Below are 23,399 nucleotides of genomic sequence, written 5' to 3'. Positions count from 1 at the left end.
CTGAAGACTGGTGAGATGGCAAAAATGTATAATTGGGCGTTAAGAATTTCGTACATATGGACAAAATTTAAATGACTTGGAGAGCATTTCTGTTCACCCTTGAGTTGTTCAGTTTTGATTATGAAACTAACTGATTTCACGTTTGTTTTGTTCTTCATATCACTCTAATGTAATCATCTGTTTTGAACCTAGATGCCTCCTATGTGGACCCACTTGGCCCTCAAGCAGAAAGACCAAAGACTGCAGCCAAGAAAAAAATTGAAGAGGATGATTTTGCTGATGAAGAGTTAGGAGATGATTTACTTCCAGAATAATATGCACATTACATGTTATTTATTAAAGGAAAGGAATTGCCTTGTGAGATAATACTAATGTTAAACCTTGGGTTAAATATGCAAACTTTAATTTTGTATACTTTAAAGGCTTTATATAAGTGTATTCTGTTCTTTAAGTTGGGTGTAAGTCTTGTTTTGTGCCCAATGGAATTAAAACATGTGAAACAAATCCTTTAGGCCCATGACTCTCTCACCCTTTTGAAAACATTGACCCCCAGTAATAAATGAATTTCATTGCACAACGAAGTACCCCCCATACACACACACGTGTGTATTCACAAAATTACCTTTATTACTGCAGTGTATGCTATTTTCTGTAATTTCACTTAAAAGTGTTATAATGAAAACTGCACTGATTTCATGGGTTGTAGCTTGAAAAATGCTGTGCTAGGGATATATCCTTACTGAATCTTTATTTGAGCTACATTATTTTGAGTTTGGAAACTACAACTTGGGAATTTTCGCCTGCGGAGGATGATAATACTAATAAAACAATGTTTGGGGGCAGTACAAAGTATAGTAAGAGAAAATGCCAAACCACTACCCGTTGCTCTTTCCTATAGTGTCTCTGGCCTTCAGCCCAGTGGCATGCATCCACAGCACTGGTGGTCTCCCAGGGTGTGGGGAGGAGGCTGGGCCTGCCTGCATTTCTCCTTAGCAGGGTGTCTGGCCCATCAACACTCTGTAGAGGAATCATAGTGAAGGCAGTCAGAAGAAGCTGCTCCTTGTGAATCCCTTGCTAGAGAGGATGAGCAGTGATAGAGCTGATAAGCAGTATCACGTGATAAGCAGCCCTGATAGCTGTGCTTGGTACTGGAGTGGAGTGACCAGAGGGTGGGAGGGAGGAACTGAAGATGATACATCAAGTTCCCATGACTGCAAGGATGGTGACATCTTCAGTCAGGAACACTGGAAAGCCTGGCTGGTGTAGCTCTGGATTGGTGCCTGCCTGCCAACCAAGGGGCGGCCAGTTGGATTCCCAGTCAGGGCACATGCCTGAGTTGCAGGACAGATCCCCAGTAGGGGGCGTGTGAGAGGCAACAGCACATTGATGTTTCTCTCCCTTCTTTCCTTCTCTCTCTAAAAATAAATAAATAAATAAAATCTTTTTTAGAAAAGATCACTGAAGAGGATTCTTTCTAAGGGAACATGACAAGCTTGGTTTTGAGTATTCTGTTGCCTTTTTCTCGCTCATATGTTTCAAATTTGGATTTAATTACATGCCGACATCGCATGTTCATAAATATGTTTAAAAGGGGGGAACTGACCACAACTTGGATAACTAAAACACTTCACACCTTTTTAGAAGATACTTTGTTGACTAGACTTACAAAGACGAATTTTAATTTTATCAAACACGTGAGCATTTTCAGTACTTTGCGATCTTTCCCAAATGAAAACTGTTAGAAAAGGAATGTTTTCTTTTCCACTTTAAAGGTAATGAAGGAAGAACAGAAAGTTGCCACAGTAACAGACAGTGGCTGGCATTTTTTTGGATAATGTACAGAATTAGTAGTCTGGTATCATATGACCTTACAGGAAAGGATGTCATTAAGAGATATACTGAATCTCTATAAAACATGTTCTCTCCCCTAAAGGACTCTTATCAAATAAAAAATAAACTTGAGTGTTGGTATGTTTATTTCCATTTCACCAGAACAGTAAGAACATCTACTCATCAGAAAAAAATGTTTTATACCTCCGAAAAAGTTTACCGCTAAGAGCTGAGCTGTAAATCGCTTAAACTGGAGATTTCAGTGGAATTTTTAGTAGTAAATAACATAATCCCTAAAACCCTTTATAGAATAATCAAGGTATATAGAAGTGTTGCTTTTTTACACAGCATAACCGAAATGTAGTTTAGCCAGTGAATGACACCAAAGCTGAAAGCCATTCAGGGAGCCAAAACTTAAATATTTTCCACACGTTTGAAAACGTTTTTAGCGGGTATCGATTTTTTTTTCAAAGTATTACTGCTGTAAAATGACCATGTTCAAGAGCCTACCACCTAAAAAGCAAAACGGTTAATTTGCGGAATGAATGAGCAAATTTTCTTGTATTCTTGATGTATAACAAGTACAATTTATTTCCTTTAATTTGTTCACAGGATAACAGGTTTATTTGATATGACTGCTTGCACTTACAATTTAGTTACCATGAAGTAGAAATCCCTAACCTTGGGATAAACGTGGTGCCCACTTACAGCCATAAAAATACAAGTTGAGGGAAGATTTAGTACTTCGGATACAGAGTTGACAGCATAAGTTATCATTTTCTGGGAGCTTAGGGGAAAGGAGGAATTGCTTCCGCTCGCCCTATTAAAGAAATTTTAAAATTTGTAATGTATTTCTTTGAACAGTGGAATCTAAGAGAAAGTCGTCCTGCAGAAGAGAATCCTTGCGGGACGCCGAGTTCCCTTTTCGCGGGTGGCCTGTTGCGTTCTTGGAGAGCTTTAGTCGCTAGAAACGTCTCTCCACCCTGCGCCCAGTCCGTCCCCCCGACTCGGCGAAGTTGGCCCCTCTCATCCAGGCACACTCCCGGCGGCGGGGGCGGCGCCATCTCCGGCCACGGCCCCTCCTCGAGCCCGGCTCAGTCCCGCGGCCTGCGGTCCTCGGCGCACGGCTCGGTGTGACGTGCCAACAGCATCTTCGGGGACATGGGGTCGCTGGTAAGTACGCGCCACCGGCGGCGGGCTTCCCGTGCCGGGTTAGCGCCTGCGTCCCCCGCGCGCCGGAGGAGGAGCTGCCGGGACCCCTGCCCGGGCAGAGTCGGGATCCGGGCCGCGCGCCCGCGGGCGGTGGGAGAGAAGTAGCGGCGGCTTGGGGACGGCGGGCTCACCGGCACTCGCAGCCCGCGGCGCAGCAGCCCGGCCGGCACACGCACACGCGCACGCCGCATGCGGCCCCCCTGCGGGCTCTGGGTCGAGCTCCGGGTCGGGCTCCGGGTCGGGCTCCGGGTGGGGCCCCGGGTGGGGCGCGCGGGGCGCGGGGTGGGGGCGGCGCGGGGCGCGTGGGGCGCGGGGCAGGAACGCGGGGCGCGCGGGGGCCCGTGTGCTCGGCGCCCATCCTCCGGCGCGGACGCGCCTCTGACGGGCCTGTCCCGCAGGTCTGGACGCTGGCGGCCGGCGTGCTGCTGGCGCCGACGCTGGCGCTGGCGCAGTCGCCGGGCCGGGCGGGCGCCCCAAGGAGCGGCCGGCGGCCGGCGCGGGGCTGCGCGGACCGGCCGGAGGAGCTCCTCGAACAGCTGTACGGGCGGCTGGCGGCCGGCGTGCTCGGCGCCTTCCAGCACACGCTGCAGCCGGGCCCGCGCGAGCAGGCGCGCAACACCAGCTGCCCCGGGGGCCGGCCCGACTGGCGCTTCCGGCCGCCCACCCCGCTGCGCAGCGTGTCGCCCTGGGCCTACAGGTGAGCGGCAGCCTGGGGTGCGGGCAGGAGCGGGGGCGGAAGGGCTGGGGGGCAGGGTAGGTGGGACCCGGGGCGGGCGGGAGTTTCGTGGACTGACAACTGGGCCGGTGGGATGGGGCGCGTGCAGCGGGGAAAGCTAAATGAATAGGTGGCCCAGGGCAGGTGGTACGACTGGGTTGGGAGCAATTCAGTGGCCCTAAGGCCCATCACCTCCCTTGAAGGAAACCTACTGCCAGGTACAGCTGTGCGTCACGTGATGTCTGGGTGGGACGGTGTGTAGGGTGATGGTTCCTTACATTATAACGGAGCCCTGATGTCTCTAACCTATTACCTAGTGACGTCATGGCGGTCATAACGTCACTAAGTAGCCTTAAAGACACATGAAAAGTCCCTCAGGGCATAACTGGGCTTCTCTGGACAAAAGTTGCTTCCTTTGCATTTTTCTATGACCAGTGCTGACCTCTCCAGGCCCGGAGATGCCTCCAAAGCAGGCCGAGGGCCTGGGGGCACACCCGGGGAAGAGTTACACAGCAGTAGCAGTGGTTTGGCAAAACCTCCCATTGAGCGTGCCCCCAGATACAGTTGCATCTCAGTCCTGTAGGAAAATAAATTCTAATGGAAAAAAATAAAACCATAAAAACACGGTCAGTTATATTTATAATTCACATTTTTTTTTTGCTTTTCTGCTTGATGGTATTTAAGCAAAATGGGGAAACGGAATGAGAGCAGGTGTTTTGGAGGGAGACAGATTGAGTACTGGACCCACTGAGTTTCACAAGCCCGGGAGTGCATATGTGTGACCAGCGAGCCGAAGGCGTGGTCTCACAGGTCAGGGCTGGAGTGCAGATCTAGAGTTGTCAGCCCTACAACAGTGAGTTAACCTGAGCAGCTGCCTTCCCTAGGAACTGACACCTGTGCCTCCCCAAGACCCGTCCCAGAGCTGCAGGGAGGAGAGGAGAGCTAAGGGAGGGTGTGGACAGGAATATCACACAGTGTTGGTGGTGGTTGGGGGTGGGGGTGTCCTGGTCTGAGCGGCCCTGCCTGTCAGGGGAGCCTCTGTGCTGTCCAGGGCTTGGGGCCAATGGTATCATCAGAGTTGTTTTTTCATATTATTTAGCAACACTGGTGAAATTCACTCCACCCTTACTTTTTTCAGAAAGCAAGTGGAAGCCTGAGGGCTTGCACTCTGAAGTCTTCTAGTGAGGGGCCTGGGCCAGGAATGCAGATTGCTGGATGCTAAAGGGTCCTGCCTTCTGATCACTTCTTCCCATCTCATCCAGTAGGGCCATGGGAGAGCAGGATCAGCTCCTCAGCAATGTTACTGTGGGCCAGTTTTGTGGGATAGGAAGTATTCAAAGCTGAAGACAGAGACAGCGTGCTTAAGAAAGATGGGTGGAGAAATGGACTCCAAGCCAGAAATTCTGGAAAACACTGAAAGGACCATTCTAGGTGGATAAGACAGGCTTTAAAATAAAAATTTGGAATATGAGGTGGTTTTCCATATCTTTATGGAGAGACAGATACTCAATAAGTGGTGGGACAGCTGAATCCCAGAAAGAAAACACCAGAAAAAATATGATTAGATCTCAGTCCTATATGTAAATAAACTTTAATGTAAAAAATCAGCCCTGGCTGGTGTAGCTCAGTCGATCAAGCATGGGCTGTGAACCAAAGGGTTGCCAGTTCGATTCCCAGTCAGGGCACATGCCTGGGTTGCTAGCAGGGGAACATGAGAGGGGAACATGAGAGGCAACCACACATTGATATTTCTCTCCCTCTCCTTCTTTTTCCCTCTAAAGATAAATAAATAAAATATTTTTAAAAAACACAAAAGCAGATAGAAACAGTTATATTTATAATCTTGGAAGGTGAGGCCTACTTTGTAACCCCAAAGTCATGAAAGACAAAATTCATCAATTTAGTTACATAATTATATACCATTTCTTCTTGGCAAAATTTAAAAAAAAAGAAAAATATATGGGCAAACAGAGAAATACTTGCAGCCATGTCACAAAGGACTCCTTCCCTAAAGAACTCTTCCAAACCAGTAAGAGGAAGACCTTGTGAAATGATGAGAGGCCATGGTCAGTCCCCAGGAAGGATGTCAAGTGATTCAAACACTTGAAACCTACAGAGATGCTGGACTTCAGGCACAGTGAGTGACATCAGGCTCTGTGTGGCGCCCACCAGGCTCTGCTGGCAAGGCTATAGGAAAAGGCGCACAATAGGTACAATGGGGGGTGTGCATTAGTGCAGCATTTATGGAGGGCAGTCGGGTATTAACTATCAAATTTTAAATTCACACACTCTTCCACCCAGCAGTTCCATTCGAAATCCCACATTTGGCCATGTTACAAATGGTGTTCATTGTGCTAATAGCAAGGGATTAGAGCCATCTAAACCTCCACCAATAAGCAATCCACTTGATAAATGTTCTAAAAGCAGCTACAGAGAGGAAGGGGGCAGGTCTAGAAGTACCTCAGTGGACAAGTCCATCGTCAGCATAAGGGAAGCAGGTAAGGTGCAGGGTGTGGGCAGCACTTTGCCAGTGGTGGTTAAGAGAGAAGCAGTTATATAACACAGACATGTTAAGAGCTATTTTAAACTGTACACACACACATACACACACACACACTTTGGGCCATCTTTGGAATGTGCTTATCACTGTGCCAGTTAGGAGGTAGCAGGGGCAGGAAGGAGACTTATAGGATACAAGAGTCACCCTTGTATCATCTGCATTTCCTGCCTTGTGCATGCATTCCTTATTTCAAAACATCTTAATTTTTAAATTGAGGCTAGGAAAGGAAGTTCAGCACCCATGAGGGCAGAGCAGGTACTGAGGGAACAAAGCTTCGGCAGGTAACTGGCCTTTGATTCACTGAGAGTGCAGGAGCAAGGAGCATGTTGATCTTGGGGCAGGTAGGGCTAATGGCATGGCCCCTGCAGGCATCCTGATAGAGTTCTCAGAGCCCCCTGGGGACCCCGCAGCTGGGCTGACCACCACTGAGGAGCTCAGCCTGTGGAGCATAAGGAATTGGGCCAGGAACAGTCAGTAAATGGACTCTTGGACTCTGTGAGAGCACCTATGCTGCTGACCAAGGTGTTATTAGAAAAGCACCATTCAACCTCTAGACTAGAAAAACATTTTCTCATTTACTTTGTGTCTTTATGTTTATTTCTCTTGAGCTATAAAAACAAAAATGCCAAAATAAAATCAGTGTGATTGCACAATATGTTTTTAAGCCAAATTGACATAGTCAGAAATATATTGTAAGAATAATGAGTTTTATGAAAGTTTAAAGACACACATCACTCACTTATGTTGAAACCCCAAAGATAAATACCTACCAGTACTCTAAATAGTTTTCATTGTTTATATTCTTCAATTCTGGGTAGTAGTCTAAAAACAGCTTTCCCGTAGGAGAGGGTAATGCACAACCGTGTATTTTCAGGCTTTGTCACTTTCATACGTAGCCCTCACACGGGGAATGGAAGACTCCGCACCCAGATTCACGTTGCCAGGAGCAGCTCGTGGACAGCAGTGACGGACAGCCAGGGGATAAAAGGAAAGAAACAGACCTGAGCTTGAAGGAGAGAAGGGAGGACAGGGGATGGGAAGTTGAGTGACTGAAAAATAGAGGCAGTCAGCCCTGGCTGGGTGGTTCTGTTGGCTGGAGTGCTGTCCCGTATACCGAAAGGCTGCAGGTTTGCTTCCTGCTCAGGGTACACATGCAGGTTTCGGGTTCAGTGCCCTGTTGGGGTGCGTATGGGAGGCAACCAACCGATCAATGTTTTTCTCTCTCGCTCCCTTCCTCTCTCTCTAAAAATCAGCAATGAAATACCCTCCAGTGAGGATTTTTTAAAAATAGAAGCAACAGGACTCCAGGGAGTGCGCAGAGGCAGGGGACCGCCCTCAGCTGGGTGGGTCCTCCCCAAGCAGCCAGGGAGTGTCACAGCAGGGGCCACCAGTAAAGATGTGTTTCTATGGAGAATTCAGCTTGGTGCCCCTCTCTATTCCCAGAACTTTGGGCAGGTTACTTTGGGGAGCTCACATGAGTTAAGTGAGGTCACCACCTGGGCCAGGCCAGCAGTGCCCACTCACTGAGATGACCTTCATGGTCCTCTAAGTCCATCATCAGATATTTTTCAGTGCTGCCTTTGAAAGAGGTTTTCATGAGGGCGGGTTGAAATGAAAGGATATTTTTGCCTCCCTCCTCTAACCCAAGCGTCTGGTTTCCCTGAGCCATCCATAACTCGTTCCATTTCCCATGTGGGACAGTCAACCTGTCCATCTGACAGTGACCGAGTGGGGCGGGGTGCGCAGAACACAGACCTGGTGCCTTTCTCCTGGAACACACAAGTTTTTCTTCATCTCCTCGTTTTTAAATTGTGAAAGGACAATAGTATGAATTAGAGAAAGTTGGAGAAGTTGGGAGTGCAGCGTTAGACAGAGTCATCCCCACCATCATGATGGCCTCTTTTAGTATTCCCGTGTATCTTTCTGTCAATGCACTCTCTACCCTGTGTGTGCTCTCCCATTTGTGTCCAAGCCCTAAGGACAAAGGTTTCCAGGGTCAGGTCCTGTGTGGTCCACTCCCAGGAAAGTGGCTCTGCCCACTGGCTGTAACACACAGGGGGCAGCACCAGACTGACTCACCCCTGGTAGACCATGGTTTCCCGGGAGGCCATCTGTGTGGTCTTTCTGGGGAGTCTTTCTCTTTTACATTGTTTCTTCTTAGCAAGTTTGCTTTTTCCTGGGTTCCTGCTTCCAACCTCTGGGCTATTCTAAACAATAGACTTAATAAACAAACTGCCAAAGCCATTGTGCCTTCAAGCAGTGTCCACATATGTCACAACAGCACAGGTTGCTGTGTCCTCTCTGAGGCGGGACATTCTGTTATGAAAGAAAGAGTTGGGGACAGGGACAAGAACAGAGCAGAGAGAGAGAAGTGGTGGCCGTCTGCCCTGCAGGAAAAGGCTGTTACGGTCTGCAGCACAGCAAGTGGGGGGCTGTCCATAAAGATGTGGGATTGTAGATAAGGGGACACTCACCATTCAAAGCAGCTTGTTTGAGAAATGTTTGGATTTTACCCCCAAAATTGTGTTTATGGATATATGACCTTTTATTGACCAAAACGCTGCACAGATTTTTTTTTCCCTGAGAGACTGGAAATGTCTCTCCTGCCCCATCAGTGTCACCGGGCAGTGTCACGGGATCAAGGCCTCTAATGCTGAAACCAGATGTTCATTCTGCTTTGAGTTACCTTCTGTAAGGGCCCGGGTCTTACTTTTGCCATTACTCTTACCATTCTATGGTCGCGGGGAAGACGACAGTGTTTCATCCCATCACCGCCTCTTTCGAATGTCCTCACCTCAGCAAAGTGTACTTCGTCCGTGATGTGGCTTCCCTGTGGTGTCTGTGCCCCAGAAGTGACGAGTGAAGACCGGGAGGAGGGGCAGGGAGTACATGGCTCTCTGCACTGACAAGGGCCAAGACAAAGCCATCTCCCAGGACTCTGCTGGGACTCTAGGCTCATCACTGAGTGGGACGTGGACGGTTTGTTTCTGGTCCATGTGGGCCCCTCCTCTTTGCTCAGAGACACACACAAAGCCGACATCTCCCCGGACGGGCCGGCTGCTCTCCCTCTGCAGAGACTGTCCCCACTGCATCTGCCGTGACAGGAGCAACCCTGGGAGAGACCCCTGCTCTGTTTCTGTTGCTCTTCTCTCTTCCCCTCTGTAAAGCATTTTTCTGAGTTATCTTTCAAATGCTTTTCCAAGCCACAGTGTCTCACCTAGTCCTGGGCAGACTTTACCTGGCACCTTCCGGCTTCCTGTTTCTGGCATCACCACTGGCCAGTCATCTAGGTGACTGACTGCAAAGCGATTGTTGAGGGCAGTATGGCTGTGGGGAGATCTGGACATGCCCCTTTCCTGTTGGTGATTCCATTTCCTCTCAGTACAGGAAGAGGGTAGGTCCTNAGCGGGTGGCCCCCCCCCCCCCCCCCCCCCCGCCAAGCCAGAGCTGCTCAGTTGGCAGAAACACCTGCCTCATGGCTCAGCCTCAGGGCTGACCTTGATGCCAAGTTCAGGCTCCCACCAAAGTCAACCTCAGTCCCCACCCAGGGGAGGACTGACACCCAGCTGTCCTTGCCCCACAGAGAGGGCCAAGTGGAGCCCACGGGGACCTGGCTGCAGGCCTCTACGCCTGGTCACACTCGCTGGGCTCTGGGCAGATTTTTTCCATGTCCTCGTGCATGACAAATGGACAACTGATGCTTTCTCATGGGGCCAGGACTTCATTTTCCATTGCTCCTGGCAGCGTGTGCTGAGGTCTGCGACTCGGGCTCAGCGAGCGGAGGGGGCTGCTGGCATGTGGGTGCCACTGCCCAACACAAGGAGAGCATTCTGGCCATCATGTCCCCAGTTACTCCCTGGCCAGTGAGCAGAGTGCCACTGCCAACCTGCTCTGGGCCTCATCCTTCACCTTCTTCCCCTCCCCTCCCGGCTGCAGGGGGGGAAGGGGAGACTGGAAGGTTACTGCAAACCCCTGCCCCAGTGCCTCTTCTCCTGAACCTGGGCACTGAACAGCCACCACGCCGAGTGCTGGAACCACATGGGGCTGCAAACACCCAGGGCATGACTTTGAATCGCTGGGGTCGGGGACAGTGGCTGCTAGTTTGAAAGCCCACTTGTGGACCTCAGTGAAGAACAACTGAGACCTCCACTTCGTCTCCTCCGCAGTGCCTAGCGCTTGGTGGGTTGGCTGCATGTGCTGACTTCTCAGCATATGGGGCCCCGGGCTGGCAGGATCAAATTCAGGCACAGTCGGGAAGAAGCAATCACCCCACTGTTTTCTGTGAGCCGCAGTTGGTGTGTATGGGGCTAAGGGCCCTGTAGAGAGACCACCCAGTGTCGTCACCGCCCGTGTGACTGCCAGTGATCCCCAGTCTGTGAACAGTCATTTGGGCGACTCCTTCACAGAGGGACTCCTGACCTGGAGGGCTGGGGTGAACGTGGGCATGTGCATTTGTCACCGAGCTGCACATGGCTCTGACACAGGGGCTCTGAGAAGCATGTTGTGGAAATCTTGTCTGTGATTTCTCATTGCCTACATCCCAGGCAAAGACAGGCATTTCTCAGAGGAATCTGAGCTATTGGAAGGGAAGTGGCTGCCCCCTCGGCCTTGCTGGGGCCCAGACATCTCATTGCCGCCATTGTGTGACGGCTTGGTGTCTGCTGCGTGAGCCTCTTCGTACCTCTTTCCCAATGGTCTTCACTTTTCTCGTCCTTTCGTCTCTGTACAGATATTAGGATCAGCTTGCCGGGCTCTAAGATACATCTGTCAGGATTTGGGTTAGAGTCACACTGCCTTTCTGGATTAATTTGGGGACTTCTGCTACATCTTGGAGACTCAGTGGATTGTAGGTGTCTTTGGATTGAAAAGTCAAACCATCAGTTCCGCCCTCATGAAGCTGGGTGAGTAGCCTGGGCATTAAATCATCCCCTTCACTTTGCAAAGAACCAGGCAGGGACAGTGATTTGCCCAGTGTCACTGCTCAATAACTAAATCACACCAAAATGCTAGGCTCAGGACCGCTTTTGACTCCATCTGCCCTTTTACGAAAGCCTGTTGGGTTGCACTTGCTTGCGAACCCTGAGTGCTGGGGCAGCTTGTTTCCTCTTAGCACTGGGTCAGTGCTGTGGGTTTCCGTCTGCAAAGGCATTTCCCCTTTGCTCCTGGGTTTGGGCCTTGGATGGCAGACCTAGCCTCTGCTGCTTTGAAATTAAAATAATGTTATGTTCTGGGAAATGGGAGGTCAAGCCACGTCTGTGAGTTTGTGGCTCTCTGCCCTGGGCCTGGGGGGGCACACAGCAGCAGCCACATGGTCTCCGGTCTGCTCTCACCCTCATGGTCCTGAGTGGCAGTGCTCCCTGAACCTGTGTGAGTTTTTTCCTACCATGTCAGGATCCCCAGGGACGGTGCTCTTTTTTTGTCTTTGCTGTCTCTCACATTCCTCCCCCAGCTCAGTTTCCATCACCTCCACTCATCCCAGGAGGGCTGTCCTTTGTTCTTGGATGAGGTGGGCCAGCTGTCCCTCCAGCCAAGTGCCACGTGTGACCCCAGGGATACTTCTGAGATCCCATCACAGGGGAAACTTGCTGTGTTTCGAGTGTGTCTGTGCCAAGCTTCCAGGAACCAGCACCCAAAAAATGTGAAGACAGAAGGATTACTGCTCACAAGGAGGCAACAGCATGCAGGCCTCTCCTTCGTCCCCGGCCCTGTTTGGTCGGAGACAGGATCCCTGCCGGAGAGTCCTCCTGTTTCAGTTTCACGCCCAGTTCTCTTTATACAGAAAGCACTCTAGCTGATAGTTTTCCCAGAGCCTCAAGGCTGGAGTGTGGTGTTTGGTGTGTTCCCAGGCTGCCTGAGGCTTCTAGAACCTTCTCTCCTGGCCTCTTCTCCACCCCCAACCCGTATCCTCTAGAATGTACCCATCTGTTCTCTGTGCAAACCGGTGGCATTAGTACCAACAGCACCAGGTGTCGGGTGTGATGGGCACACGTCATACCTCCCCAGGGTGGCACATTTCTGTTTTAAGAGAACCTACTGGTCATAAAACCACCATCTGAAAACGATCAAATCTCACCCCTTCTTATGTCTCCACATTCCAGAAGGGCTGGCAGGTGTCTTTTTTCACAGTGTCTTAGACCAGATGTGTCAGTGTAATGGTGAAAATTTCACTTTTGGGGGAATGACTGGTAGGAATAGTGTGTATTTTTAGTTAGACGAGCCTTCTGACTGTGAAAGCATCCAAGCCATGGGGTTTCACCGATAAAACCAACAGATGACGCCAGGCTTGGTGCCTGCACATGCACAGAAGAATCCGACTCGGTCAGGCTGGGGAATCTTTGCCCCGTGAGGTCAAACCCGTTCTACAGGTGAAGAGACTCACGTTCCTTCCCACCCACCCTCTCCATGTTGTCTTGAATTGAGTCTCTGTACCACTGTCAGAACGACTGTGTCTGTACTGATTACAGCCCTCCAGTGACCCCCCCAGTCTGCAAGGCAAAATCCAGACTTTGGTCTTTAAGGCCCCATTCATCTTTCACAGTTCTCACCAAATTGCCACCCAGCTGTGACCACTGGCAGGCCCCACTGCCTGCCATGGGCTTCTGCTTTCCTGGCTCCTTTGCTCAGCCCTCCGTCACTCCTTCTTTGCTAGGTTAGCCTTCCTTGGCCTCCAGCCTCACCTCAGACCGCCCTGGGCAGGGCCTTTGGCCACCCCACCTGTGCTCAGAGCACGTACTGCATTTGGCGCTGGTGTGTCTTAACCACCGACTCTGCATGCGTGAGGAGGCTGTGCCCGCATGTGTTGCCCACCTCAGGGGGCTGCAGGTCTCCTAGGTTCACGACCACTGCTGCCCACCTTGTGACAGATTCAGATGGTACCTTGTAACTGGCATTTAGCATTGTGTGTGTAACTGTGTACACGCTCATGTATTTGGTGTGTATGTCTAAAAGATAAGTACTGTTGTCTAAACAAAACCACACAATACCATTATCACCCCTAAAAGTTAATACTTCAACATCTTCAAATACTGAGTTGGTTTCAAATATCATATCCAAATATGATTGCCTTTATTTTTTGTTTTATTGTTTAATTCCTTTTGAAATAACTTCAAACTAATAAAAAAAATTGAATTTGGTACAAGGAATTCCCTGTACCATTTAACCAGATTGCCAAAAGGTCAGCATCATCACTCAGCACCGTTAGCGAGGTCAGGAAATAGGCACCAGCACAGCCCTGTCACCTACTGGGTGGCCCTTTTGCGGAGTGTTGCTCTCAGGCCCCTCTTCTGCCCCATTTGTTGCCTCTGGTGCTCAGAGCGCTCCAGGGGGCTTCAGTCTGCCACAGTTCCTCAGTCCTGTGTCTTGACTGTGCAGTCCTCACTGTGCTGGCCCGGTACCTTGTGGGGTGTTCCTCAGCTTGGGTTTGGTGTGGTGTTGAGCATCCACATGGTTTCTCGTCCAGAGACACTTGGGGGGAGAGGGGTCTCAGTTCAGAGCTGCACAGCAAGTGTGCCGAGGCCAGTGGTGCCTGGCGGTTCTATCGCTCTGCTCAAGGCTCGCTCTTTTTTTCCTCTGTTATTGAGGTATAACTGACATGCAACATTATATTAGTTTCAGGCAAATAACAATGATCTGATATATGTATATGTTGCAAAATGGTCACCACAGTAAGTCTAATTAATATCCATCACCACATACAGTTTTTTTTCTTGTGCTGAAATTTACTCTATTAGAAACGTTCAAATAGGCAATACAATATTGTTAACTGTAGTCACCATGTTCTGCATTGCATCCTAGGACTTGTTTATAAGTTTGTACCTTTTCACACCCTTCTTCCATCTCACCCATCCCCACCCCCATCCCCCTGGCAACCACCCACCTGTTCTCTGTATCTGTGAGCTTGGGTTTTTGTTTTGTTTTTACACTCCACATATAAGTGAAATCATATGGTGTTTATCTTTCTCTGACTGACTTATTTCATTCAGCATAATACCCTGTGTCCATGCATGTTCTTGCAAATGGTAAGATTTATTCTTTTTTTTAGCTGAGTAATATTCCATTGTGTATATATATGTATATATGTGTATATCACACCTTCTTTATCCAATCACCAATTGATGGACACTTGGTTTGCTTCCATAGCTTAGCCATTGTACATAATGCTGCAGTGATCATACGGGTGCACTTATCTTTTTAAATTACTGGTTTTGTTTCTTTTGAGTAAATACCCAAAAGTGGGATCGCTGGGTCATATGTTAGATCCATGTTTAATTTTTTGAGGTATTTTCATACAGCTTTTACAGTGGCCGCACCAATCTGTATTTCCACCAAGAGTGCACAAGAGCTCCCCTTTCTCCACCTTATTGCCAGCGCTTATGGTTTGTTGATGACAGCCACTGTGACAGGTGTGAAATGGTATCTCATTGTGGTTTTGATTTGCATATCCCTGATGGCCGGTGACGTTGAGCATCTTCTCATACACCTGCTGGTCATCTGTATGTGTTCTCTGCAAACATATATACTCAATTCATCTGCCCACTTTTTAAATTTCATTGGTATTTTGCTATTGAGTTGTATGAGTTCTTCATATACTTTGGAAGTTGACCACTTATCCGATGTATGGTTCCCAAGCGTCTTCTCCCATTCAGTAGGCTGCCTTTTCATTTTGTTGATGGTTTCCCACAACTCGTTAAAAGAGGGCAGGTCCCCTGCCCTCTTTTAAATTCCCTTTGTAATGAAACATATGCTGAGTTTTCTACATTCTATGTGTTGTTAGTCACACCATCACAGTATTCTTTAGTGTGTTACCCATCCCTGTATTAACAGTAAATTGGCTAAAGCAGATTCCAGTTGGGCTCTGGGCCAGCCTCTGCCCTTCTTGACTCCAGGGAATGCACTGCTGCCCTGTCGGTCTCCACAGTTAGACTTCTTCTCCCTTAAAAGTTGGCTTCCCTGCCTTTTGCTTGGTATAGCTCCACATACTGCTTTGAATGATTTTGTTTAACTACACTCTATATGCTAATAATTTGCAAATCTCTACCTTCCATCAGCACCTCTCTTGGCTCCAGATCATTCTCCATCCCATTGTCTGAGGGACTCATTAAAATTCAATCTGATCAGGTCTCTTCCCTGACACTCTTCCCATCACCTTCAGGGTTAAAGCCAAGTTCTCTGCTCTGAATCAAGACCCTTGCTGGCCCAGCTCTACATCCCCAGCCCCATCTGTTGTCCTTCTGTGCCCTCGACTTTGGCCTCTGCCCTGCCTGCCCTTTTCCTTCCTTCCTTCCTCCCTCCCTCCCTCCGTCCGTCCTTCCGACAGACCGGCCCTGGGACCACATTTGCTAGGAAGCCTCCCTGAGCTGCTGGGCAGGGCCAACTATCTAGGTGTCTCTTCATCCCCCGGATGAGGCCTCGGATAGTGGATAGGTTTCACTGACACCCCACTGCCCAAAACATCACTGCACTCAGATGTTTTTGGAATAAATGTTGAAAGCGACTGGAGATTTTAGGAATTCCCCTTCCTTGGAGAGTTCCACTAGGGCCTTATGTTGACCTCCAGGCATGAAGAATGGGAACCATCATCTCCTCACCATCTCTCCTCTGAGAGGCCCAGAGTGTTATGAGAATATGGGAAAGAGCACAAGAAATTTGACTAAGGAAATTTGAAAACTCTTAATATATTGACTTGAATTGGGCCTTAAATATGGTGGATCTTCTCTGAGCCGATACTAGTTTTGGGGAGGGGAATCCTGAGCAGAGCTCAGTTGCAGCGCATGCAGGGCATGTCCCACTGCTCAGAGGAACGGACGGTGAAGAGGTACAGGAAAGGGACCATGAGGGACCACGCTGTGCAGGCCTCTGAAGGCAGAGCAGAAGGCTCAGGACTTTGCATGACAGGAACCCCAGCATGAGGGGCCTCAGGGAGCCTGTGTCTCAGCACCCCATTGTGGGTATGAATGAGGCATTGCAGAAGAGGTGGCCAGGCTGGAAAGGCCGGCTGGACAGCCTTGTCAGTCCTCGCAAAGACAGAGGTCACTGTGCTACAAAAGCCTGGACGGCAGTGCCAAAGGAGCAGGAGTGATGACAAGCGAAACATCTAACTTCAGCTGTTTGTGTGCGTGTCGGGCCGCAAAGGGGTAGGAACTGTCAGTACAAGGACCTGGGTGGCAGAGACATTTGCATCTTGCAGACAGCCCCACTGTGCTCCTGATTGCGCAGGACAGATGCATTAGAGCTCACGGTTGCATCAGGCTGCCTCTCTCCTCCAGGTGCAGCAGTGGGAGGGGCCGTGCCTGTGTGCTCACCACCCCCAGGGTTGCCTGTTCCTGAGGCCCCCTTGCTCCCCCGTCACTACCCATATCCTTCTGGTTACCCAGATGGGAATCCCTGCTCCCTAGACCCCACACTCAAACAGGAAATGTCCCTCTCAGCTTTAGAATGTTCCAGTGGCAGGTGGGGCATGGACTGCTGGTTGGACTGGGACCCACCCTCTTAGAGCACCCTGCCAGCACCTGCGTCCCTGAGTCCCCCCCTTTCTGTATGCACCAGGTGTCAGCTGACCCTGGGCCATGGACGCCCACACAGCACCTCCCTTTAGGCAAAACCATCTTAGCTCTTCCCCGCTCTGTAAATGGCACATAGTTGGTGTGTGGAGTAAATCTGTCATTACGTGAAGATATCACTTCACATTCTTCTGCCCAGCCATCCTCACCATCCATGTGTAAAGGTGTTCGACCCAAGCAAAAGAAGGCCTCGCGTACCCTCCTTACCTGCCCAGAGCCATCCACCCGCTTCAGGCCACTCAGAGTGAACACTCGTCTTAGTGGCAGGTGCCGTCTCCTCCATGGGGAACATTCTTTAAGCCTGTCACTCCCTCGGGGCCACATCGCCCACTTCACTCCTCCTGCAACAAGCTCGACTGTCCCTCCCCCTGCGCACCCTTCCCAGACCCCACCGCCCTGTACCCTTGCCCACTCTTTCACTAGGTGGTTCCAGCGTACGTCCCTGAAGACCTTTCAACCTGGCTGCTGTATTTCAGTCATTAGCAGTGAGGAATAGTCCACAGAACCAGTCACTTGAAGGACCTAGGACTTAGGCAAGCCACAGAGGGCAGGGTAGCCCTGCCAGGCCCTGCCTAGGTGCCTGCAGCGCCACAGCCTCACTGTTGCCGGGAGCGCTTGGTGAAAGGTACGGGTGAGAACCAGTACACACCCGAAGGTCTAGGCTTCGGAAAGCTTTAAGCACATACCTTTGTTTGGTTTGCCCCAAACTCCCGTTAGGCAGCAGCACTTTGGGGGCTCCTGCTCTGGCACACAGCAGGCCTGCAGGTGGGGTGTGCTGCTTGAGAGGGTGGAGAAGTTGTAGCTGTGATTCTGAGAAGATTTATGGTCCCTCACGCTCAGCTCCAGAAGAAAGAGAAACATTCATAAAATGATTATACAAGTTTTAAATGAGCAGCTTAGTGGAAATGAGAATTTAGAATCATGGTGATCCCACGAGAAAGGGGGATCATCTCTCCCTCTGCATTAATGTCTTCCTTGCTTTGGGGAGGGGGCAGGAGAGGCCAGAGCCACACCTGGGGCTAATCTTGTTCCCCAGGGAACCCAGACCCTTCACAGTGTGGCAGCAGCTGTGTGCAGCTGTTGACACTCAGTCCTTGGCATCTCACCTGAAATAGAGAGGCCTGAGTGAGGATGAAGATGACCAAGTGTACACCTTCATGCAGTTCAAATGTCCCAGAGTAGCCAGGCCTGCTGTCTGCTGCTTCACAGAACAGGGCACATGGACCCTGACAGACAGACACAGGGCTCACCTTGCAGCCTTCTGGACAGGTGTCTCAGAGCTTCTTTTATTCACCACTTTTTCAGCAGCCAGGTGACCCACGTCTACATGGTCTGGCACCCAGGCCAGCTAGCCCCATGCGAATTCACCTGTTCTGGGGACAGTGTGGGCAGTGCCCTGGAACAGAGAGTCCCTTCTGAGGCTGCAGAGCCTCGGGCACTGGAGTGGAGTAAGTTCTGATTGGGGTGGCCCCTCATAGCTGGAGTTGGGATTCTGGCACAGAAAGGGTGTCTGATCACACTGCATTGGCTGTGTGCTCACCTGTGGGTGCATGTGCACAGTGTAGAGATGTTGTTTCTCTAGGGGCATTAGTGTAGAGTCTGAAAAGGGTTTAGGGAATGGCCAGCTGTGAAGTCTGCCTTTGCCTCTGTAGATCTGGATCTCGCATGGATACTACCAGGGGTCAAGTGTCTGGCCAACCTTCCTGCTCCTGTGAGCAGTAACCTCAGCACTACCTAGTGCTGCCCACTAGGCTACGTTTAGGCTGCCCACTTTGCAGTGGGGCCCCTCCACCCGGGCCTGCACTGACCCTGCGTGAACTGGCTGTCCACGCACTGACCCCTATGCACCACCAGAGCTTACACCACCTGAGTTCTTACCGCTCGCAGGCAGCCTGAGGCACTCTGACGGGCGTGCACTGACCCGGCCTCTCTCTGCAGGCTGTCCTACGACCCCACCCGCTACCCTCGGCTCCTGCCAGAGGCCTACTGCTTGTGCCGCGGCTGCCTGACCGGGCCGCACGGGGAGGAGGACCTGAGCCTTCGCAGCGCGCCCGTGCTGCTGCCCACCGTGGTGCTGCGCCGCACCCCGGGCTGCGCCGGGGGCCGTTCGGTCTACACCGAGGAGTACGTGGCAGTGCCTGTGGGCTGCACCTGCGTCCCCGCGCCCGACCACGATGCGCCAGCGGACCCCGGGAGGTACCGCGACGGAAAAGAGCGGACCCGGCACCCAGGCCACCACGAGCGAGACAGCAACCTGCGCAGGCCTGTCCGTCCGGGAGCGGGACAGTGACCCGAGCAGGCCAAGCAGGCCAAGCTCCACGCGTCCCAGCTGCTTTTAGGCGGCAGTCGGCGCACGGCAGAGAGAGCTGGCGGGAGTTGGCCTAGTGCGGGGAGACGGACCCCAGCCGGGTCGTTAGCGCCGAGGCCGCAGACCCCGCCCCACGAGCCTGCCTCTCTGTGCAGGGGACACCAATGCTGGGACACGCAGGAGGCCGCAGCCTCCACACGTAGGTAGGTGGTAGATGCCTTTTAAAACACCTTTTTATAAAAAGAATATATACCTACTTGTTTTCTATAGGGGCAGAAACTATTTTCATATTAGCGATTTAGAACCATATTTTTTTACTTAACACATAGACGTTTTATAAAACTTATTTTCATTTCCTCTGCTAAGTTTTAGAAGCACAGCTGAAATCCGCAGATAAACTCTTTTTGGCAGACGCCTGAATCTCCGAAGCCAACCTGTCCCCAATCACGGGTATAACCAGATGGACAGGGTTGAACCTGACATGCCAATCTGTTGGGTGCCCATCTCCAGGGGCTGCTGGAGGAATAAAAGGGAAGTGTGGTGGGCCCTGGTCGCCCCACAGCCACCCCAGAAATCCCAAACTTGGGTTTATTCATGAGTGTGTCCATGGCTGCAGGTTAACTCAAAACTTTTTTCACTTTTCAAAATCAGTGGGGCCAATTTGTGGGTAAGTGGTGAGGTAAGGCAACATGTGGGATGTGACATCTTTGGCAGCTCTCAAAAAGAACCTGGTGGCTCTTTTAAGGGCTTCTGGAACTAGCCACATAGGAGGGGAAGTGGGTCAAATGAGCAATTTCCAGAACGTGGTATTGTACCTTTTTGTCTACATATTGCAGTGTGAGCCGAATCCTTACTCTTCTTTAAGTTGGAAGTCTGTCTCTGAACACAAAGATTTGTAAAAGCGGCAAGTTTTTTAAATCCCTGTTGGTGATTAAAACAGTGTTGGTGAAGGCATGTTGCTGTGTCTATTTCTCTGATGGGCTCAACTGGGTTTTTAAGGAAACAATGGTTTATCTGAATTTTATGGCGGAAGTTTATGATTTTATTTTATTTAAGTCTTCATATATAAAGTCGACTCCTCTGCTCTTCTGTGACCCCCCACCTCCAGCAAGCCCAGAGGGCCCCCCACCCTTTTCTTTTTAACGTGTTTCACTCCCAAACTTCAGCTGCCACAGAAACGAACAGCTCTGACTGCCCAAGTCATCCTCGGGCTTTGCTTAATCTGGACACAAGGTTCCTTGACAGGGCTTCCAACTTTCACTACTTGTTCACAGAAGTTGTGCATGAAAACACACTGCTAAACAAAATCTGCATTTTCCAAGTGCCTGTAGATAGTTCTGTATAGTTAGGGAGATTTTTTAGGTAGTTCTAGTGATAGTGTATCTTGAATATGTTGTCCAGAGACAGAAGGTTCAGAGCAACCTTTTGTTGCCAGTTCAGATAAAAAAACAACATCCACAGATTAAAAAGAAATTGTCTTTCAAACTGGTGATTTGGGTGGTAGTTTCAACCATCACCACTTTTGTGTATCATCTTCCACCCACTGCTCTGATACAGTGAAAACAAGAATGGGTAAGGAGAACCAACTATCTGCATTGTTAGTTTACTTAGTTTGGTCAAAGTTAGCACATGCCCAGTGAAAGAACTGGCTTTTTCCATTTTAAGATCTATATAGGCAGCCTTTCTTTGTACTTTTTTCTCTAAATCACACATTCATCCACCTATTTATTGAGCACTTGCCTTGATCCAGGTGCTGAGTTCTTGGAGCTAGCTGTGCACCACACCATCTGCACACTCAGCTGAGAGCGAAAATCACACCGGCTGTCAGCGCACTGGTGGTGCTCGGGCCACTGCTCACCATTCACGCTACCCAGGAATCAGAGCTACTTTGCTCACCTGTAAAATGAGGTGGTGCCATCTACCTCACATACAGCGTGAGAGCTGAACACCACAGTGAAGCGCCTGGCAGTGTCTGCCCACACACAGCAGGTGCCCACACACACCACCCCAGTGACTCACAAGCTACATTGTGAATCCCCAGTTCTTCTTTCTTCATGTGCTCTTTATACACGTGCCTGAATTTTTTTTTTTGGGGGGGGGAGTAAAAAATTAAGTTTTAAATGAGATCTATCCCAAAGCAGCAGCAGTTAGATAGAATACAGTCAAACCTTGGCTCTCAAATGTCTTGGTTCTCAAAAACAACTCCATTCTCTACCAAATTGCTCACAGAAAAATGTCTCAGTTGTCTAACAAAGCTTCGGGTCTCAATTCTCTACCCTACAGCCCTGTCATGTTGACATTTACATGATCAGTTATGCATCTCTCAGGCAACAAAGGGGTTTGTTTTTGAACAGACTGCTTCTCAAATAGTTTTCCAGAACAAATTAAGCTCATGAACTGAGTTTCCACTGAATATTGAAATTAGAGGGCAGTGATCCAGTAGGGGGAGCTATTGCTTCAATGAATGATGAGTTTATTCGACAGTTTTGTTAAAACTGAAGTTTTATTTTGGAGAGGGAGGGGTTAGTATTGTGTTTTATTAAATAGGAGAACTTAATGCCTAGAGAATTATACCACCAATTCAAGGACATCTTTTCTCCTTGGTCCCAATAAAACTATTAACACAGGTGCATCTGGTTGATGCAGGCAGGCACCCTAAATTCTAGCAGCATCGGATTCTAAATTTCTTAACTTCCCTTCCAGTCAAAAAGTGCCACCATGTCTATGTTTCCTTCAGGTAATTCTATTTTGAGGGTTTCATGGCAGTGGTCAGAATGGAGATACCTTAATGGTTGATGAAGACTTTTTCAACCAACAGTATTTTATGCTTGTAAAAATGGCATCACTTGGGAACAGCCTTCAAAAGACACTGGCACCTCCCCACATGTCTGCACTCAGGGGCCAATGACCCAAACTTCTGGTTGGACTGCATTTCTTCTATCAAGGCAAATGCACTCTGCCTGCTGCAAGCAAGACAGACACAGGATACACCCAGGCCTAGGTCAAGCTTTTCAGGTTGCCAAGATACTGTTATTAGGATGGGCAGGGTAGAACAAAATGGCAGCTGAACTATAACCCGGAAGAGATGGCTGATCAAACCAGGGAGCCGAAAGGGCGGGCTTTGCTAAAACGGATATCCGCATAGCAACCTGAGCCTGAGGAGACCACCAATGATATATTGCTGCTTTGTTCAAAGGGGACCAATCCTCAGCTCCCACGAAGAGAGCCAACCACAATAAAACCCCACCATATTCCCTGCTTGGGCATGACTTCCCTGGCCCCGCTCTGCGGACCAGAGAACCTCGCCCGGGTGCGCAAACTCCCAATAAACCTCTATACTGCCTGACTTTGTGGCTGATCGGCATTTCCTCAGCAGAGCCTAAGAAAACCTTTCAGATACACCTACAAGTCATTCATGAAATCCAGAAGCTGATCAGAAACAAACATGGGCTTTTTAAAAAAATTGTTTTTCAAATACAGTTGTCTCCATTTTCCCCCTCCTCTGCCCCGCCCCACCCTCAATCCTACCCCCCTTTGGCTTTGTCCAGGGGTCCTTCATACACATTCCTATGACCCTTCCCTTCTTTCCCCGCCATCACGGTACCCTCTCTTGAACGTGGGCTTGTTAAAATTGGAGTCATGAAGTATCCAAACCAAAAAACCCATTGGCTGCTTATTAAAAATATAATTACATTTTAATTCAAGCTTTGCCCCTTCCCTCCCCCACCCCATGAAGAAATAAGGTTTCTTTCATCTTAAATGCTAGATTTATAAACACTAAAATTCTGTTATTTCTAGGCTGTTATTCATCTACAATTCCTAAATTATACATTTCTACACATTTGTTATAGAATGTGTTATCTCCCTAGGTAATTTTTAGCAAACTGCTTAAGGAAATAATATGGTAGGGGTTATTTTTTATAAGAACAAACATGTATTGAAGTCCCAGGTACATTGATAAAAATATAAATGTCTCAAAAATACTGAGCGATCTGTTAAATAGATTTTAAGTTATCCCGAAATGTGGTAACTGCAGTTTGAGAAGCTTGGGCGGCCCACCTTCTCTGAGCACCAGCTCTCCCAGCCGGCTCTTCCGGGTGCACTGCGCTTGGCTGCAGTGAGAGCCACCCCAGGCTCTGACTTTCAGCCTCCGAGGTTTACTTCTCACTCCCCCAATGTCCACTGCAGTCCAGCTGCAGCTGGGCTCCACTTGGG

The 23,399-nt window shown here is 49.6% G+C and overlaps 2 protein-coding genes across 9 annotated transcripts in view; both read left to right on the top strand.

Annotated features, from left to right (window-relative positions):
* IFT88 (intraflagellar transport 88) overlaps window positions 1–1,716 on the top strand; it is a 224,533-nt gene extending 222,817 nt beyond the window's left edge. For all 8 annotated transcript variants that reach the window (XM_037037259.1, XM_037037260.1, XM_037037264.1 and 5 more), the window contains one exon: window positions 193–1,716. In XM_037037259.1, coding sequence (XP_036893154.1) covers window positions 193–314 — 122 coding nt within the window. In that variant the 3' untranslated portion in view covers window positions 315–1,716. The remainder of the gene's footprint in view (window positions 1–192) is intronic.
* Window positions 1,220–20,139, top strand: IL17D (interleukin 17D). The gene is made up of 3 exons (XM_037037064.1): window positions 1,220–1,276; window positions 2,799–3,739; window positions 18,815–20,139. The coding sequence occupies exons 1-3, from the start codon at window positions 1,220–1,222 to the stop codon at window positions 19,164–19,166; spliced, it is 1,350 nt and encodes a 449-aa protein (XP_036892959.1). The 3' UTR covers window positions 19,167–20,139.
* The last annotated feature ends 3,260 nt before the right edge of the window (window positions 20,140–23,399 follow it).

The sequence above is a fragment of the Sturnira hondurensis genome, unplaced genomic scaffold (assembly GCF_014824575.4).
Source record: "Sturnira hondurensis isolate 20B ecotype Veracruz unplaced genomic scaffold, ASM1482457v3 Scaffold0022910, whole genome shotgun sequence".
In the NCBI taxonomy this organism is placed as follows: Eukaryota; Metazoa; Chordata; class Mammalia; order Chiroptera; family Phyllostomidae; genus Sturnira; species Sturnira hondurensis.
The sequence above is the reverse complement of the archived record's forward strand: the minus strand, read 5'-3'. Positions and strand labels throughout refer to the sequence as shown.

Coding starts and splice junctions, on each gene's coding strand:
- IL17D (XM_037037064.1), top strand. CDS start 1,220: ATGGTGACATCTTCAGTCAGGAACACTGGAAAGCCTGGCTGGTGTAGC. Junction 1,277..2,798: donor GCTGGTGTAGCTCTGGATTG/GTGCCTGCCTGC, acceptor TTTAGTCGCTAG/AAACGTCTCTCCACCCTGCG. Junction 3,740..18,814: donor GTGTCGCCCTGGGCCTACAG/GTGAGCGGCAGC, acceptor CTCTCTCTGCAG/GCTGTCCTACGACCCCACCC.